The sequence below is a fragment of the Adiantum capillus-veneris genome, chromosome 18, assembly GCF_014529385.1.
Source record: "Adiantum capillus-veneris isolate H3 chromosome 18, ASM1452938v2, whole genome shotgun sequence".
In the NCBI taxonomy this organism is placed as follows: Eukaryota; Viridiplantae; Streptophyta; class Polypodiopsida; order Polypodiales; family Pteridaceae; genus Adiantum; species Adiantum capillus-veneris.
In genome coordinates, this window is record NC_140948.1 from 43393933 (window position 1) to 43412181 (window position 18249).

Genomic DNA, 18249 nt, shown 5'->3' on the forward strand with positions numbered 1-18249 from the left:
ACAATATCCTCTGCAAATAGCAACACAAGCCAGCTCCTCCTTGCTTTCAAGACACGTAGCATCATCAGAGACAAAATAGAGAGAGAGAGAGAGAGAGAGAGAGAGAGAGAGAGAGCATCTTCGAAGATTCCCCCCTTTTTCAATTTATTCAGTGCATAGGGATATATACCTAGCCATGTTTTTATGATTCGGCATTCTAAATCATCAATAGGGATGAAATGATCATGATGCCCGGGACGCTTTGCTTAGGACTACTCATAAGGCACTGTGGAATATTCTATTCTCAAAGTATGCACCTCCTCAGGGTGAACCTTCTACCACACCTTGTACCTAGGCATAGTATTGAGGCAAACTAACAGGCCACTCTACTAATTAAAATTGTTCAAAGTGCCTGCACTAATTAAAATTGTGGTCCAGTGTAATCACAATGGGAAGTACCATGTTAGCTTGACTGAAATTGAAATGAAGAAAAAGAAAAACCAAGACATGCATCCAATGTGAAAACAAGATTATTAGCACTAGCTGGGTGGCTTATAAAAGCACATACACAACCCTCACATACACATACACACACACCGCCTTAGTTTTCACACGCGTGAAATCTGTTCTCGCTTTTTCACGCACACCAAAGACACTAAGATTCCATACAATTCGAATTTCAGAATTCTACAAAAGGCCATTTATCTACCAAACCAACTTTTGACACCTTGCCCAATAGTGTCACTTTTAAACTCATGCAACTCTTAACAATTACATCTGCAGGAGCATGATAGATGTACATACACAACTGCCAGGGCATGATATCTGTGGGCATATATGAGTCTAAATGTGTGCATTGATAGGCAGGTTTATATGTTGATGTTATTACATTACAAATTTCCAATATCAAGCATTTGCAAATGCATAGCGGCTAACCCAAACTTTTAGTACTCGGATGAAATGTAGGAAAATGGTCCCTTGGAAACAAATGTTCACAGATCTTTCATTCCTATCCAAGCTAGCAAAATTCTGGCTCTTTAAATACCTACTCTTGCATGGTCACCACCATTTTCCTCACACTTTCTTCTGAGGAGCAGCAGCAACAATGTAAGCATTCCAAGCACTCTGTTGATAAAAAACCGTAGCTTCCTCATACTTTGAGTCTTCGTCCCAAGTGTCTTCATTGTCCTCTCTTTCCTCTAAACTAGGCATCTCACGTACCCAAAAGTGAACATCATTGAAACCTGCTTCTCTAAGACAATCTCTGACTTCCGGTAAACTCCACCTGCCAACCACCACAGTAGTTTACTGGCTAACAGTTGAGCTACAAATTAGAGAACAACACTCACACGGAGGAATGACTATTGCGCTTACAATCGCCAATGATAAGTGAAAGCATGCCGTATCATCCTATTGTTCTTGAGCTGAAAATGTAGGCTTATCTTCGTCATACGATTAATGACATCAAATGCCTCCTGTTCCCATACATACTGCCACAGGAGATACTCTTCTATCAGTCATTCCTGCTATTCCGGTTTGCAAGTTCAAACATTATGCATATAACTAGCTTCTATAAACTCACAGTAAAGTCAGGAAAGTGGCGTCGCAGCTTCAAGTGAGTCTCTGATGATACACCACCGTACAGATCCATGGCAAAAATTCCACCCTTTGCAGACAATGCATCAAAAACATGTTTGAAGTACAAAACAAGATCCGGGCGGGTGTGTAGACAACAGCAGCTATAGTTGAAGGCACAAACTATGTCTATGTTGCGCACAAATTTGCAATTGTCACCCTCACTTGAAAACTTTGCTTCTTCACTGCTTTCACGTTTCACAAGAGCTACATGCTCCTTTGAAAAGGCTCTGGGTGCAGCTAACCCATCATTTGAGTTTGCACAAAACCCATCATCCGCATCAGGCCCTTGATCAGAATCAACAAATGCAGTAGGGTTGACCACAGCATCAGCAGATGCTGACACAACTTTTGCTGAAGAAAGAGGCTGAAGCACATTCCCATGCAGAAGGTGAACTCTATCACAAGCATTTCCTCCTAAATTTTTGAAATTGTTCGATAATCCCCACTTGAGTGCCTCCAGGTCCAAGTCCAAGCCAGTAGCAAGTCGCTGAATGCCACCCTTAAGCCATTCAGCGCTGGCTGACATTTAATTTGATCAGATTTGTAAAGAAAGTCAGTACTAGAAGCTAAATTGGCCTTCATACGCATACAAGAAAGAATGTAAATAAGAAATACTACCATAATGACTTGACATACCATATCAAGGCAGTGCCACAGAAGTCCTCTCGCAAATGAACAGGTGACCGGCCACCTATGTATAAGAGGAAAAACTTCTGAAGATAGCTTATGTCGCCCTTCGGAGACTGCAAACCAGAAACATGACATGGTGAGTGAGTAATGACATTGGTAACCACAAGATTTGCTTCTCAGGACAGTGTTACGTATACCTTGTCACCCACTTTTTTCTATTTTAATTAGTAAAAAATCCCGTAAGTTTCAAGGTACAAAAGCTCATAAAATGTGTGAGAGTATATACCCAGAACGAATCTAGGAAAAACCCAAATTCACCTTTTAAGGAAAGAGCAAATCATAAGACTCCCGATAGCCATCCACAACACAACATGACCATCAGCTCCATGATGTCTAGTATTGAATAGATACTACGACCATCCCACTAGCGTTGGAGAGGGGGAATGAGGAACACACCCAGCACACAACCAATTGCCTCTCTATAGCCTAGGGCTTCCATAGCACCCCTATCCCCTAGTAATCACACACACCGGCACAATCTGCCAACCACTATTGCATATACTCAGACCCGAACATCCCAAACTACACACACCCAGCCACATAGCACGAAATCAAGGCTTCCATCTATAACCCTTCAGAGAACCATCAACCGTAGCCCACAGACCCTTCAAGGTCACTGGCAGACACAGCTTTGCCTACAATTTTACATCCTCATGGCATACACCACATCCACATAGGGAGCACTCACACACTCGACACACACCAGAAGCACGCATATATATTGGCAAACAACTAGGCACGAGAGAAGAGAGGGATGGAGAATATTTAAAGGGACACCAAAACTGTAAAGATTATGACTATATCGATTTGATTAGCAACCATCGCATGGCGTACAACGATGGACTCCACACAAAAAAAAATTGTCGCCTTTGCTTCCTTGCATACCAACCGCCTTTCCAAAATCCGTCGTCCACTCTCTTCATGTTCACGGCATCCTCTTTGTGGCCCTTTCTGTAACACCCCCAAGTATCGCCATCCTTCACCTTTCCTTCATGCCGAATTTTTGCCTCCTACTCACGGCCATCCTCACCTTGCCAGTGGTGTTACTCCCTTGTTCTTGCAGCGGCACACCTCGCCTTCTTGCTTTCGGCCCTTCAATTGCTCACAACCACCGCCTCATAGTAGCGTCCAACTTCACCATACAGTAGTGAAAAAGACTTTTTTTCGCATTAGCACTCCCCCTTCTACTCATGCAAGCAGGTAACGCCCCTTCAGCCTTCGGCACACATCTCCTGCAAACCCCTTGCAGTATCCAGCTCACGGCCTTCACCTCCAACGACAGTAACACCTCCCTTTCTTTTTTAGGCCATCTGCAACCTCCTCTTGCTGCAACAGACTCCTTCCCCGCTGTTTTCAGTCTGCTTTGTAGCGCTTCAAGGCAGTGTTACCTGTCACGTGCACATGGCTCTGTGTGCCGCGTGGACATGATTCATCAACTTCCAGAGCAAGTTTTCTCCTTCTTCCTAGATATGAGTGTCTAGAATCCTAGGAGGATTAGTACCGGAAATTTTGTGAGCCTGGTCACAAGACTTGCATGACCGGACGAATCCATTAGATCAGGTTTCAAGTTTTGGAACCCTATTGCATAAATGGTTTGTACAAGCGTTTTGACATATGTTATTACACTACGGTGGGCATCTGGCATGACGTGCATGTAGTTCTAGGTTAGAGGAATCCAACGAGCCATTCCGTGCGTCGATCGGATTCTCACGTGGGCAGATGTGCAACAGTTTCACCCAAACTGACCCCCCCTGGCCAGACTTAATTTATAAATTATTTTTATGATTTATTTGTTGGGTTTGGTGCACAGATTGCAAGCTAAAGAAGAACCTCAAGAACTCAAGACCCTCAAGAACCCAAGAAACACAAGAACCCAAGTTCCTCGTGAACTTAAGAACCCAAGACTCCAGTGTACGGTCTTCACTCGAAGCGGAATGGATACTTCGCATGGAGGTGATGTAAGGTGCAGCGGAATGAATGTTTGCGCTTTGCTCAAGATGAGTGCTCCGAATTGTGCTCAAGGTTCCTTTTGTTCTTATGGAAGGTAGAGCCTTCCGTTCTTAATGAGAGAGTGCTATGATCACAAACAAAGTGAATGGACACTGTGCGTGCAAGTGTATGAGATTGAGAGATAGAGAGAGAAGAGAGATACGACACCAGAGACGTTGTAAAACCCTCCTCCGAAGGCCCCACTCTCGTCGGCGAGAGTGGTCTACTTATGATTGCACAATCTGGTACAAATGATATGCATGAGACTGATGCAAGTCTAGACTATGTTGACGACGACGATGGGGGTGACGAGGCCGACACTAGGGCTGAAATCTGCAATCTTTCTACTGCTGTCCAAAAACGCTATGGGCTGAAATCTGATGATCTTCAAGGCTCAAAACTGAGGTCTTTCTGGGGATGAATCTGCTACCTTTAGGGGCTGAATCTGCTACTGTTTCATAGCTGAAAAACGCTGATGCAATGCCCTCCAAAAACGCTGTCCAAAACGCAGATAGGCTGAGTTCTGTTGATGCCAAAAACGCTATGGCTGGGTCCTTGCAAAAACGCTAGCAGCTGGGTCTTCTGTCGATGACAACTGCTGCAAACCACTAGCTCTGGGGATGACGGCGATGGTGTGATGATGCAGAAAACGCCAGCTTGGAGATGCTTCTAAAAGCGCTAGGGAAGGGAATCTACTGCTTGGAGAGGAAAGTCCACCAAGGTTCTTATGAGAAGTTGTCTGTTGAGCTTGGCTCCTGTTGCCTCTTTTGCCATTTAGTGCTAACTTTGGTTTGCTTATATATTTTCTTACCCAATTTGCCCTACCTACTTTTGTTGGAAAGTCACTTAAATTAATAAGTGAAAAATGCCAAAAATAGGTAAAATAGGCTAAATGCACTGGAAAATTCCCCTGATGATCATGTTGTGTGCAACCAGAGGATATGCATCTACACTACGTGACTGGGCATGCACGGTCTACGAATAGACTCACAAAAAGTGCCAGATCACTTCTAAATCTCGACTGACTTGACTAACTGAACCCTGATCATGCTGTAGCTTGTCCACGGACACATAGGGTTGGATGTGTCACGTGACATCCCCTCCTTTTCAAAGTGAGATATTGGTACCGAACTGTATAGCATCGAGGGAGATTGCCAATAGCATCCGGAATCCTGGAAGGGACTCTTCGCCGGCCCACTCTGATGTGTGGGTCGTGCGGTACTTGAACTTTATAAAGGTCTGCACGCTTGCTTCTTTGGGCTGCGCCGAAAGCGACACAAAGTCTTCTGTGGCTCCTTCAATGCCTCAACTTCGTCAAGAGTCATGCTTCTTTCTTCTTTACTCAAGAATCTCCATGGCAGAAAATTCTTGAAACCATTTCCAACACAAAAACATGAACATACTTATTCCATGTAAAGTGACTGGAAAAAATCTTGTCTTCCTAAAAGACTGTGTATGCAATGTAGATGAACAAAGAGACGGAGTGCTAACCCATTCACCACACACACACAAACAATGAGATCGAATCTTGTCGTGCTGATCTAAATCAATCAACTGTGGCAAAACACAATGGAAATGCCCATGCTTGGTGCTCATACTTTCATGTACTCTTTCTACAACTGTGTCGTGCCAAGGAAGAGATATGGAATGTGACTTCCTTGAATGCATACTTTTCAGCTTTTCATGAAAAATCCGCATACATTCGTGCTCATTCATGAGTGAAACATGCTCAACGTACAATATGTCATGCCTAGGAAAAGGGATCACATAAAGACGCTGACTAAAATACAAGAAACGATCACGAATGAAACACTCGAACAATGCGGGCGTATCAATCATGCGAACACATAATACTTCTTGTAACGGCTCTTTGGACCTAAGCTCTAGAGCCAAGATTTGTATTTCTAAATCTATCGAATCTTCTTGTGGGGGATCTATGGACCTTGACTCGAAAGCCAAGATCGATTCTTCGTGATTGATCGAATTTGTAACGATGTTAGCTTCGCTAGAAAAAGCATCAATTAACACATCTTCCTTGTGAACAATCACATCATCTTCATGCAAATCATCATGCTTATGAGAAATCACATCTTGATCATGCAAATCATCATGCTTATCATGAACATCCAAATCATCATGCAAATCATTGTCAATCAAACCATCATGCTTATCATTGTCAATCAAATCATCATGCTTATCTTTGTCATCCAAATCATCATGCTTGTCATAATCATGCAAATCCTGTGTGTCATGCTGTGGAGAAGAAGAGACTGAGAGAGTCTCCTTTTGATTCTCTTCAATCGACGCCTGTACATTAAAGAATAGTAGGACAAACTTTTGCATGCGTTGATCTATCTGCGCTTCACGCTCTAACCGTCTTTCTTGGCGCTCGCGAGCCAATTCGGCTAGTCTTTCTGTGGACTCGCGATCCAATTCTGCGTTTCTTTTTGAGGCCGCCAAGCGTGCTTGCTCGCACTCACGCTCTATGGCTGCCATTCTTTCTTCGTGTCACACTTCTCGTAGTCTACCTTGTCGTACCATCATGTCCATCATTGTCTTGCACCAAGCTTCCATAGGATCTGGTGCAATCCTTAGCGTAGACAGAAAAGGGTGAGGGTTGGAAAAACCTCCTGGTGGGGAAAATTCTTCTTCGCCTCTCTCATGCTCATCACCTCCAAGCGAAGTATCCATTCCGCTTCGAGTGGTGACCATTCTCAAGTCGTGGGTTCTTATGGGTTCTTGTGGTCTTGGGTTCTTAAGTTCACGAGGAACTTGGGTTCTTGGGGGTCTTGGGTTCTTGGGTTCTTGAGGGTCTTGAGGTTCTTGAGGTTTTCTTTCGTTTGCAAACCGTGTTCGAGAAGAATCTTCTCTTCACCCGAGTTCTACTCCTTTCCGCGGACGCACCCCTTGGCAGCCTTGCGCTCACACCAAGGTTGCTTTTTCCCACCTCACATCGATTGGTCAGCCGCTAAGTGCACGGTCCGCTCTCAATGAGTGAAAAGAGACACAAGGGGAGGCTGGACAAGCCCTTCTTTCTTGGGATTCCTGTCACTCTTCAAAAACACGATTAGGAATCGATACGCCCAAGCAACTTGGGTTCGTGCAACCGCAACAAGCAAAAAAAATTCTTGTGATTCTTGTGGTTCTTTCCTTGAGTGATACAGAACACTGTCAAAGCTCTGATACCAATGTAAGGTGCAACGGAATGAATGTTTGCGCTTTGCTCAAGATGAGTGCTCCGAACTGTGCTCAAGGTTCCTTTTGTTCCTATGGAAGGTAGAGCCTTCCGTTCTTAATGAGAGAGTGCTATGATCACAAACAAAGTGAATGGACACTGTGCGTGCAAGTGTATGAGATAGAGAGAGAAGAGAGATACGACACCAGAGACGTTGTAAAACCCTCCTCCGAAGGCCCCACTCTCGTCGACGAGAGTGGTCTACTTATGATTGCACAATCTGGTACAAATGGTATGCATGAGACTGATGCAAGTCTAGACTATGTTGACGACGACGACGGGGGTGACAAGGCTGACACTAGGGCTGAAATCTGCAATCTTTCTACTGTTGTCCAAAAACGCTATGGGCTGAAATCCGATGATCTTCAAGGCTGAAAACTGAGGTCTTTCAAGGGCTGAATCTGCTACCTTTAGGGGCTGAATCTGCTACTGTTTCATGGCTGAAAAACGCTGATGCAATGCCCTCCAAAAACGCTGTCCAAAACGCAGATAGGCTGAGTTCTGTTGATGCCAAAAACGCTATGGCTCGGTCCTTGTAAAAACGCTAGCAACTGGGTCTTTTGTCGATGACAACTGCTGCAAACCACTAGCTCTAGGGATGATGGCGATGGTGTGATGATGCAGAAAACGCCAGCTTGGAGATGCTTCTAAAAACGCTAGGGAAGGGAATCTGCTGCTTGGAGGGGAAAGTCCACCAAGGTTCTTGTGAGAAGTTGCCTGCTGAGCTTGGCTCATGTTGCGTCTTCTTCCATTTAGTGCTAACTTTGGTTTGCTTATATATTTTCTTACCCAATTTGCCCTACCTACTTTTGTTGGAAAGTCGCTTAAATTAATAAGTGAAAAATGCCAAAAATAGGTAAAATAGGCTAAATGCATTGGAAAATTCCCTTGATGGAATCTGATGGATTCTGGTGGGAATACTGATGATCATGCTGTGTGCAACCAGAGGATATGCATCTACACTACGTGACTGGGCATGCACGGTCTACGAATAGACTCACAAAAAGTGCCAGATCACTTCTAAATCTAGACTGACTTGACTGACTGAACCTTGATTATGTTGTAGCTTGTCCACGGACACATAGGGTTGGATGTGTCACGTGACAGGTGATGAGCATGGAAGTGGAGAAGAAAAATTTTCCCCACCAAGAGGTTTTTCCCACCCTCCCCCTTCTCCATCTACACCAAGGATTGCACCAAATCCTATGGAGGCTTTGGTCAAGACGATGATGGACATGATGATACGACAAGAAGCGCAACGCACCGCCTTGGAGCGTGAGCGCGAAGAAAGAACGGTAGCCTGTATTTTAGTCACCGTCTTTATGTGATCCGTTTTCATAGGCATGCCATATTGTACAATGAACACGATTCACTCATGAATGAGCACGGATGTATACGGATTACTCATGAAAAGATGAAATGCTTGCATTCAAGGAATTCACATTCCATGTCTCTTCCTTGGCATGACACAGTATCCGAGAGAGCACAAGAAGGATTGAGCATCAAGCATAGGCATTTCCATTGTGATTTGCCACAGTTGATAGATTTAGATCAAAAAGTCAAGATTCGATCTCATGGTTTGCGTGTATTTGGTGAACGGTTTGGCACTCCGTCACTTTGTTCATCTCAATTGCATGCACAGTCATTTAGGAAGCATAGTATTTTTCCAATCACTCTACATGGAATGGATATGTTCATGTTTTTGTGTTGGAAGTGGTTTCAAGAATTTTCCTCCTCGGAGATTCTTGATGAAGGTGGACCTACGTCCATAGACACAATTGGACCGTTGAAGCAGCCTCAAATGACTTTGTGTTGCTTTCGGCACGGCCCAGGAAGCAAGCGTTGCAAACCTTTATGAAGTTCAAGTATCGCAGGACCCACAGATCAGTGTGGGCCGGCGAAGAGTCTTTCCCAAGATTCATCCGGACGTTGTTGGCGATCTCCCTCGACGCCATACAATTCGGTACCAATACCTCACTTTAAATAGGAGGGGATGTCACAAGACGAGCACCACGTGCCAATAGAAAAGAACAGACTTTTAGCACTTCGATAACAACTGAACTGAAAGAGAGAGAGAGAGAGACGACACGCGACACGGAGTGGCGGAATTCCACCCCAAAGAGTATTGGCCCCAAAGCTTGGCGCCCCTTTCGGTATTTCTTTATATTGCATCAACACAGTACAAGCCGGTACTCCAGACTCTGCACCTTCTCCAGAAAGCATGCCACAGAATGAGCCCTAACCTCATACTTAAAGACCCTTGGCCTAAAAAGCAATTACAGTGAAAAGCCTTCAAACCCAAAAGCATCTGGTCCAAAAGCAAAGCCAAAAAGCTGTCAGCGTAAATCACAAAAATCCGTAAATCTTGCCACATCATCAACCAGCGCAAAACGCGGAAATCTATACAGCCTACCACGTCATCATGTCAGCTCAATTTTTGAAAATTTGCCACGTCATCAGTTTTTGCGTGTGCACGGGTCCTGCTTTATTTTAATCCTTTATGTCACTTGGAGCCCCATCAGACGGGGTCCACATAAGTTCGGAGGACTTCTTCTGTTACTTGTTCTTCTTAGGGTTTAGGCCCCTCGACCGGCATCTGTAAGTTGGCTCCATTCTTTAGGCTTTGACACGTCAACAGTTTGTTACGTCTCCCCTTCTTGAAAGAGAGTAATCGTCCGCGATTACGGCATATTTGCAAAACAACTCAAGTTAGCTCAAAAATTTCCGAGGGTCATTCCGAGGGTCATTTCGAGGGACAATCAGTTTGCTCTTTTTATTAAGGAGTTGGCTTCTCCTTTCTGCTCTTTTGATCAAGGAGTTAGCTTCTCCTTTCGATTGTTTTGATGAAGGAGTTAGCTTCTCCTTTTTGCTCTTTTGATCAAGAAGTTAACTTCTCGTTTCGTCCAGATCGAAACTCTTGATGTTCCAGCGTAGTAAAATTAGCCATCACACCCAGACCATACTGATCTTCCACGGGTGTCTTGATGCACTAAAATTACATACCCAGGCAATCTCATCCAATTATGAATATTCAGTAATTGGCACATCACAATGCAACACAAATGCTTACATATGCATGTTACAAGACACAACAAACAGCGTCGCTGAGCACTCCCCCGAGACAAACGATCTGCGGTATGAAGCTACTCAACGACTACCTCGTCACTCCCCCGCAAATAACCTAAAAAGGTCTGGCCATGAGCTCAGAGGACTCTACAACCAAACACTCCCCAAATCGCAGTCTGCGTCGCTTGGAGGTTCAAGCATACAACCAAATGCTCCCCAGGCATCGACCTACGTCGTTCGGAGGTTTTCTAGCATACAACAAAACGCTCCCCAGGCATCACCTGCGACGTTCCGAGGTTTTCAAACATACAACGAAACGCTCCCTAGGCATCGGCCTGCGTCGTTCTAAGGTTCAAACAATACCAAAACAGTATTTCTCACTTCTCCACCCGGGAGTAAAATCACCAATCAATGAAACCAGTATTAAAACCAGAATCAAACATTTCAAATCGGCACCAAAACAGGTTCAAAACAGATACCATCCATTTCAAACAGAATCACCAAACAAGTTCTCAAACAGATTTCAAACTTAAAAAGCAATCTCGACATCAGCCGAGCTTGAAAAGTCGACTGACTTTCTATCCTGAAACCTGCACCAAAAATTAGGGTTAGGTTCCTTTCATGAGGTCGTAGCTGAGCACAGCATGGTCCATCAGCTCTTGGACAAACAGTGTTTCTTTGGCGGCGATGGTAGTCCCAAGATAGCAATCGCACTAAACCTCCAAGGTCATCTACTCATGAAGAGACATCTACTGAGAGACATCAAGACATTTCAAGTTATAATCTGCTAGAATTTCCATGGCAAGCATTTCAAGATACTCCACTCTGCCAGAAGTTGCACTCCGAAGGAAGATGTCAGAAACCATATAACCTCGCGCAAAAATTTTCTTGAAAGCTTGCCAAGTACTTAGAGTATGTTACTTGGTAGCTGTAGACATCAACATCTGCATGGCACTGCTTCTAAGAAAAACAGTGACTTGAAACAAATCTGGATCCTTCTCTTGCAAGTGATCTTAATTGGCTTATGCCCTGTAAGACATGAGCGGTGAAGACGGAAGCGCGTCCGATGCGCGATGAAGTAAGGGTGGGAGTGGCTAATAGATCCGGGTTGAAGGGCAAAGATCCCTCAAATAAAATTCCAATAGCTCTGTCTGCTCTTTTGTAGGACCAGTATGCTTTCAGAAAAGCACACGCCTAATGTTCTGATACCACTGACACAAGACGGGCACCACGTGCCAATAGAAAAGAACAGACTTTTAGCACTTTAATAACAATTGAACTGAAAGAGAAAGAGAGACGACACGCGACACGGAGAGGCGGAATTCCACCCCAGAGAGTATTGGCCTCAAACCTTGGCGCCCCTTTTGGTATTTCTTTATATTGCATCAACATAGTACAAGCCGATACTCCAGACTCTGCACCTTCTCCAAGAAGCATGCCAGAGAATGAGCCCTAACCTCATATTTAAAGGCCCTTGGCCTAAAAAGCAATTACAGTGAAAAGCCTTCAAACTCAAAAGCATCTGGTCCAAAGCAAAGCCAAAAAGCTGCCAAAGTAAATCACGGAAATCCGTACAGCCTGCCACATCATCAGCCATTGCAAAACGCGGAAATCCGTACAACCTACCACGTCATCATGCCATCGCAATTTTTGAAAATCTGCCACGTCATCAGTTTTTGTGTGTATGCGGGTCCTGCTTTATTTTAATCCTTTATGTCACTTGGGGCCCCATCGGACGGGGTCCACATATTTAAAGGTTATAATCCACGCATTGATTGGAAAGAAATCTCTCTCTCTCTCTCTCTCTCTCTCTCTCTCTCTCTCTCTCTCTCTCAGTTGATGGAGCACCTCTCGTGGTCCTTCGCTGTGACAAGAACATTCCTTCCTTGCCATTAGTCTCTCACTCTCATGATTCGAAAGAGGTTAAACACATAGTATGATTGTTTCTCTCAATAACAATCCCACAGTATAGAAAAGCATGATCCATTACATGAACGAACTCTTTTGCTGTCATGTCTTCTCCGAAGCACGACACGCATTTTTTGCATGATAGGGATGTGATTGTTCGTAAGGATCAATTTGGTGGTTTGGATGATGATGTTTCTAGGAAAGCTAACCTCATTGCAAAGACAATCCGTCCCGCAGGACCGATCTTAGCTCTCGAGCCAAGGTCCAAAGAACCCATTCAGGAAGTATTTTATCTTCACATGATTAGTCAGCACGCATTGTTCGAGTGTCTCATTCGTGACGGTTTCTTGTATTTTCGTCACCGTCTTTATGTGTTCTCTTTTCACAGGTATGCCATACTACACGATGCACATGATTCACTCACGGATGAGCATGGATGTATGCAGATCACTTTAGAAAAGATAAGGATTTTTTATTTAAGGAATTCACAATGTCTTAGATTGTCCGTTTGGTCATTCCCTTCGAAGAAGGTGAACCCACGACCGTAGACGAAGTTGACGCATTGGAGCCGTAGCAAATCACTTTGCCGCTATCAGCGCGGCCCGGAGAAGCAAGATTGCAAACCTTCATGAAGTTCAAGTATCGCTCCACCCACGCAGCAAAGTGGGCCGGCGAGGAGTACTTCGCAGGACCCCAGGAGTTGTCAGCGGACTTTACAAACGCCATACAGCTCGATACCAGTATATCACCTTGAAAAGGAGGGGATGTGGCGTACACATGTCACAAGGCGGGCACCACGTGCCAATAGAAAAGAGCAGATAGAACAGACTTTTAGCACTTCAATAACAACTGAACTGAAAGAGAGAGACGACACGCGACTCGGAGCGGCGGAATTCCACCTCAGAGAGTATTGGCCCCAAACCTTGGTGCCCCCCTTTCCGTATTTCTTTATATTGCATCAACACAGTACAAGCCGGTACTCCAGACTCTGCACCTTCTCCAGGAAGCATGCCAGAGAATGAGCCTTAATGTAAGGTGCAACGGAATGAATGTTGAAATTTGCTCAAGATGAGTGCTCCGAACTGTGCTCAAGGTTCCTTTTTCTTATGTAAGGGAGAGTCTTCCGTTCCTTTAGTGAGAGAGTGCAATGGACACAAACAAAGTGGTGAACATTGTGATCAAGGTGCATGAGACTGAGAGATAGAGAGAGAAGAGAATACGACACCAGAATGTGGTCAAAACCCTCCTCCGAAGGCCCCACTCTCTATGGCGAGAGCGGTCTACTTATGATTGCACAAATCTCTACAATGCTTGGACTTGCCGACGATGTCGACGACGACGAGACAGACTGAAATCTGAAAACTCTAAGGGCTAAAATCTGCAAATCTTTATCTGCTGAATTCTAACTCTATGTCGGTGACGATGTCGATGGCTACGATGCGACAACGACGCGCTGAAAACGTAGATGCTGAAATCTGTGTTTTCCAGGCTGAAACTGAAAACTTCGATGGATTCCACCGTGCGGCGAGAAACTGTTGCGGGAAGGTGAGATTTGCGAGACTGCTAAAAACTGAAAATGCTGGTGCTTAATGAGGTTCCGTCGCGAAGATTTGCAAAAACGTTGAGTTGTCTGGCAGATCCAAAAACGCTAGGGCTGATCTTTGTGCTGATGCAAAAACGCTGGCTCTCCTGCTGTTCTGTTGTCGCTAGGGTCTGTCTGTCGCGGCCAAGTCAAGGCGGTGAGGATCCGCTACCACAATGGCTATGCTGCGAAGTCGTAGGGCTGAAAACTGAAAAACGATAGCAGACTTGCACCATGCAAAAACGCTAGGGCTGTCTCCGATGAGGGGGGTCTTGCTGAGAAGTTGCCTGTTGAGCAAGGTGCTCCTGCTGCCTCTTCTGCCAGAAAGTGCTAACTTTGGTTTGCTTATATATTATCTTACCCAATTTGCCCTACTCAGTTCCCAATAAAAGTCACTTAATAAATAAGTAAAAAATATCAAAAATAGGGAAAATAGGTTTAATGCTCTGGAAAATTCCCTTGATGGATTCAAATGGGAATGCTGATGATCATGTTGTGTGCAACCGGAGGATATACATCTACTCTAAGTGACTGGTCATGCACGGTCTACGAATAGACTTGTTGTATGGCAATTCTTTCGTTTCTTTCTTCGCGCTCGCGGTCCTTGGCTTCTTGTCGTTCTACTTTTCTTGCTAGTTGTGCCAACGCAACTCGATTCGTTTCTTGTTGTCCATCATCGACTTGACCATCTCCTCCATAGAATTTGGTACAACTCGTGGCATAGATGGGGAAGGGGGAGGGTCGGGAAAGCCTCCTGGTGGGAAAAGCTCTTCTTCGCCACTCCCATGCTCTTGGGCAGGGAGTGATGGCTTTTTATCCTACTGGCTTGGGGTCTCAAATTCAAGGCTTGGGTACGCTTGGGCAGGAGTGATGGCTGTCCAAGCTGACATCCACCCTGTATTTTGTGTGACAATTTTTTTCTGCCGGCTGGCCTCCACATATGCATGGGCCCCTGCTGCCCAAGCTTTGGCAAAGGTGCGTAAACAGCTTTCCGTGCTAATTTTTCTCCTTTCAGAGGTAGTGGCAAGCATACAATGGAGCAAACCATTCTTCTGAGCAAGTACACTGGTGTTTCTTAAGCTGGTTACAGACTGCAGCCAACGCCCGCTATAGTAAAACTCACAACCAATCGCATGGTTGCATGTAAATTTGGGCGTTCCTTCCCGTTACACACAGCCATATTGCAGGCGACACCATATCTGAGGTGGATACCAGCACACGTCCAATTCTGCTAGGGATTTGGACGGTACCCAAGGGCTGCCCAAATATGGCAAGCAGATGTTCAACCAATCAGCGCACATGCTTCGCTCCTGCTCCAGTGAGAATTCTCCATCACTGCAGCACCCCACCTTGGCAGTGTGTAAAGTAAGCAGCCAAAGCAGCATTCGCTACACGCATGTCGACACCATGCCTTGGGCAGGCCAGGTTGTCTGCAATGGCGATGTGTAACCAGCCTTATTAAAACTCCATTTGTTTGTGAAGCTACATTAAACGAACAGTTTTGTGAATGCGAAGACTGGCGCTTCACTTCTGCTAAAGCCAAGTAAGAGATTTACATATAATGAAGCAGCAAAACATCATTGAAGTACCTGGACAGAAGTTTGATAGAGCTCGTACTTGCTGGGGCCTTCCGAAAGCTGGTACTGTCCATAGAGGGCTTCTTCCGCTGGGAGCTCCTCTATGGAAGAAGCAACAGATATCTCAAACGCGGAAGAAGGAAGCGGGTCTTCCTCGTTTTGCCGGCGACCTCGGCGCCCATTTCTCTGAGGCTTTTGCTTGCCCCTCCCCATTAAATTTTTAAACTCAAAACGAAGCTTATTTGCTTGCTAGGGGCGAAGAAAGAAGGGCATACAAAACTTCTTTGTGGACTTGGAAGAGGAGCTCTTGAGCTCGCACCTTGTGACAGAGTTTTTTGGGTACGTAGTCTATATATATTTTGCATCACTTTGTGGGTCAAGAGGAGCGTAAGCAAATAGCCTTGGCGCATAGAGACAAGAAATTCAAAGGAGATTTTGAATGCATAAGCTTTCCATGCATGGAATAGGCAAATGGTAGCCTATGTTGTATAGTGTTCCCGCAAAAACTCATAAGGGAGAAGTATGTGGTCATGATCCATGAGTTTTCTGTTGAACAAAAAGTCAAGTATCTTATTTTGGAAGCTTCATTAGGTCTCCCCAATCTCAGAAAAATAAAAATTATTTCAAAACATATTAAGTGCATAAGTGAAGGGTGAGTTTAGGAAATGAAAAGACATAGGAAGGTGGAAAATCAAAAGACGAATGAAGGTGGAAAGTCAAAAGACAAACGAAGATGGAAAGTCAAAAGACCTTTTATGTCCATATAAATAGGTGTTTCTCTGCTCTTTCATTCTTTATCGTTTTCTTCTAAGTTAGCGTTTTCCTCTCTCTCTCTCTCTCTCTCAATGTTGTATTCATTTTTCTTAGGTAATATTGTTGTAAATTTGTGTGCTTCGTCATTGCCTGTCGTTATGTGCTATAGATTAATGCATGTTTTTTTTGTTTTTGAGTGGAATCTTTGAATTAGGAGCACCTTTTAATTTTTTTGAAGCTTCATTATATGGGAGGGGGTGATAAGGTCACATTGTACCAATTTGAGTGAGAAGAGGGCAAGAGAGTTCACGTTTGGGTCTAGAGAGAGAAGAGGAGGAAGGAGAGAATCCTATGGAAAAGGCATGTGTGTCTTGAGTTTTTGGCTATGGTGTGTTGCTTTATCTCTGCACATCCATGGTTATCTTTCATCAAGTATTGCTGATGCGAATGGGAGCTCATGCACTACATTGAAGATTAAGACCCACCCCATACCCCCACATACTATAGATGGTGAAAAATTAAGGGATATAATTCATTCTATTTTTGTTTACTTACGCTTTCTAATATCTTCAATGGATGTCCATGGCAAAATGGAAGTCTTTACTTATATGTCTACACTATGCTATTTTCTACTATATACTCTGAAGCTTATTTTTCTTTGTACATAGAACTCCATACTCCATAGATATGATCATGTTCATCATAAGCCAAAAAACTTGAAGGACTTTTGGCATGCCTCAAATCTTTAGTTTCTTGCGTGGGCGTGCACTATAGTGAGGAATGGGCATAAGTGAGGGCACAATTTTTACCAAGTCTATGAGCAATCAATGTCGATCTTATCAAAGCATGGTTCTTTTCTAACAATCCAAACTTTTGAAGATTTTTTCTCTTCCTAGAATCAGTCCTTTAGCTTAAGCAAAATTTAGAGTTTTTCAAATGTGTGAGTGTTTGTGTATGTGTGTGTCAATGTGAATATTTGTGTGTTTGGTGTGTTTGTGTTTGTGAATGTATGTGTGTATGTACGATGTGTTTGTATATATGTGTGTATATTGAGAGAGAGAGAGAGAGAGAGAGAGAGAGAGAGAGAGAGAGCGAATGGCATTGAGATCTGCAAACCTCACCCAATATAAGCACCATCAACACCCCTCCTCCTTGTGTGCAATCGATCGACAATACATCAACTTATATGCCACCACCACTATAATAAAAAGAGCTACTACCAATGTCGCCCATTGTTTGAAGTTTTTGACTATCCCCACTTCCTTCTTCCTCCTCCTAACCTTGCCTTCAGTTGTAGTTGTCTGCCATGTCAATCCCTATTTGCTTTGTTTCTATGTTTTCTTACAAGGTGACTCATTTCATTTCATTTGTTTTTGCCTATTTATTTGTCTTGGCTTGTTTCTTTGTCTATGTTTTCTCTTGTTTTTGTTTGTTTGTCTTGCCTAGTTTGCGTGTGGAAGGTGTTGTGTAGCCTGATTGCTGATCCTGCATCCCCACCCCCCCTTCTTTGGTGGCTATTTTTTCAGATCAAGTAGGAGGATGGTGGTGTAGGAATTGGTGCTTTGGGTGGAGAGGGATCTTAGTCTCGTTTGCATGATTTTGCTCATATCATTTGTAGGTTGCATCGGTCATAGCTCTTGGATTGTTGTAAGAGATGGTGGAGGATTCTTTCTTCTCTACTCATTGGGATCTTCGATATAGGACTACTTTGTGGAAAGTCTTCTGTTGGAGTGCACAGATTGCACGCTATAGAGATTTGGAATTTGCTTTTGGAGATCCTCCTTTCAATTTTTTGGTTGCTTCTGGGCTTGAAGACTTTGGTGGCATGTTTT

General features: G+C 44.1%; 1 protein-coding gene across 1 annotated transcript; it reads right to left on the reverse strand.

Annotated features, from left to right (window-relative positions):
* Positions 1–685: 685 nt before the first annotated feature.
* LOC147435567 (S-adenosyl-L-methionine-dependent methyltransferases superfamily protein) lies at positions 686–15985 on the reverse strand. The gene is made up of 5 exons (XM_086488587.1): positions 15677–15985; positions 2254–2360; positions 1562–2132; positions 1354–1469; positions 686–1264 (listed from the first exon to the last, which is right to left on the reverse strand). The coding sequence occupies exons 1-5, from the start codon at positions 15875–15877 to the stop codon at positions 1054–1056; spliced, it is 1206 nt and encodes a 401-aa protein (XP_086344713.1). The 5' UTR covers positions 15878–15985; the 3' UTR covers positions 686–1053.
* Positions 15986–18249: the final 2264 nt, after the last annotated feature.

Bases quoted from the DNA above. Each gene is read 5' to 3' on its own strand.
- LOC147435567 (XM_086488587.1), bottom strand. From the start codon at position 15,877: ATGGGGAGGGGCAAGCAAAAGCCTCAGAGAAATGGGCGCCGAGGTCGC. The intron at 2,361-15,676 runs GTACTTCAATGA...TCTGGTTTGCAG, and splicing joins TCTATCAAACTTCTGTCCAG to TCTCCGAAGGGCGACATAAG. The intron at 2,133-2,253 runs GTATGTCAAGTC...AATGTCAGCCAG, and splicing joins TGTGGCACTGCCTTGATATG to CGCTGAATGGCTTAAGGGTG.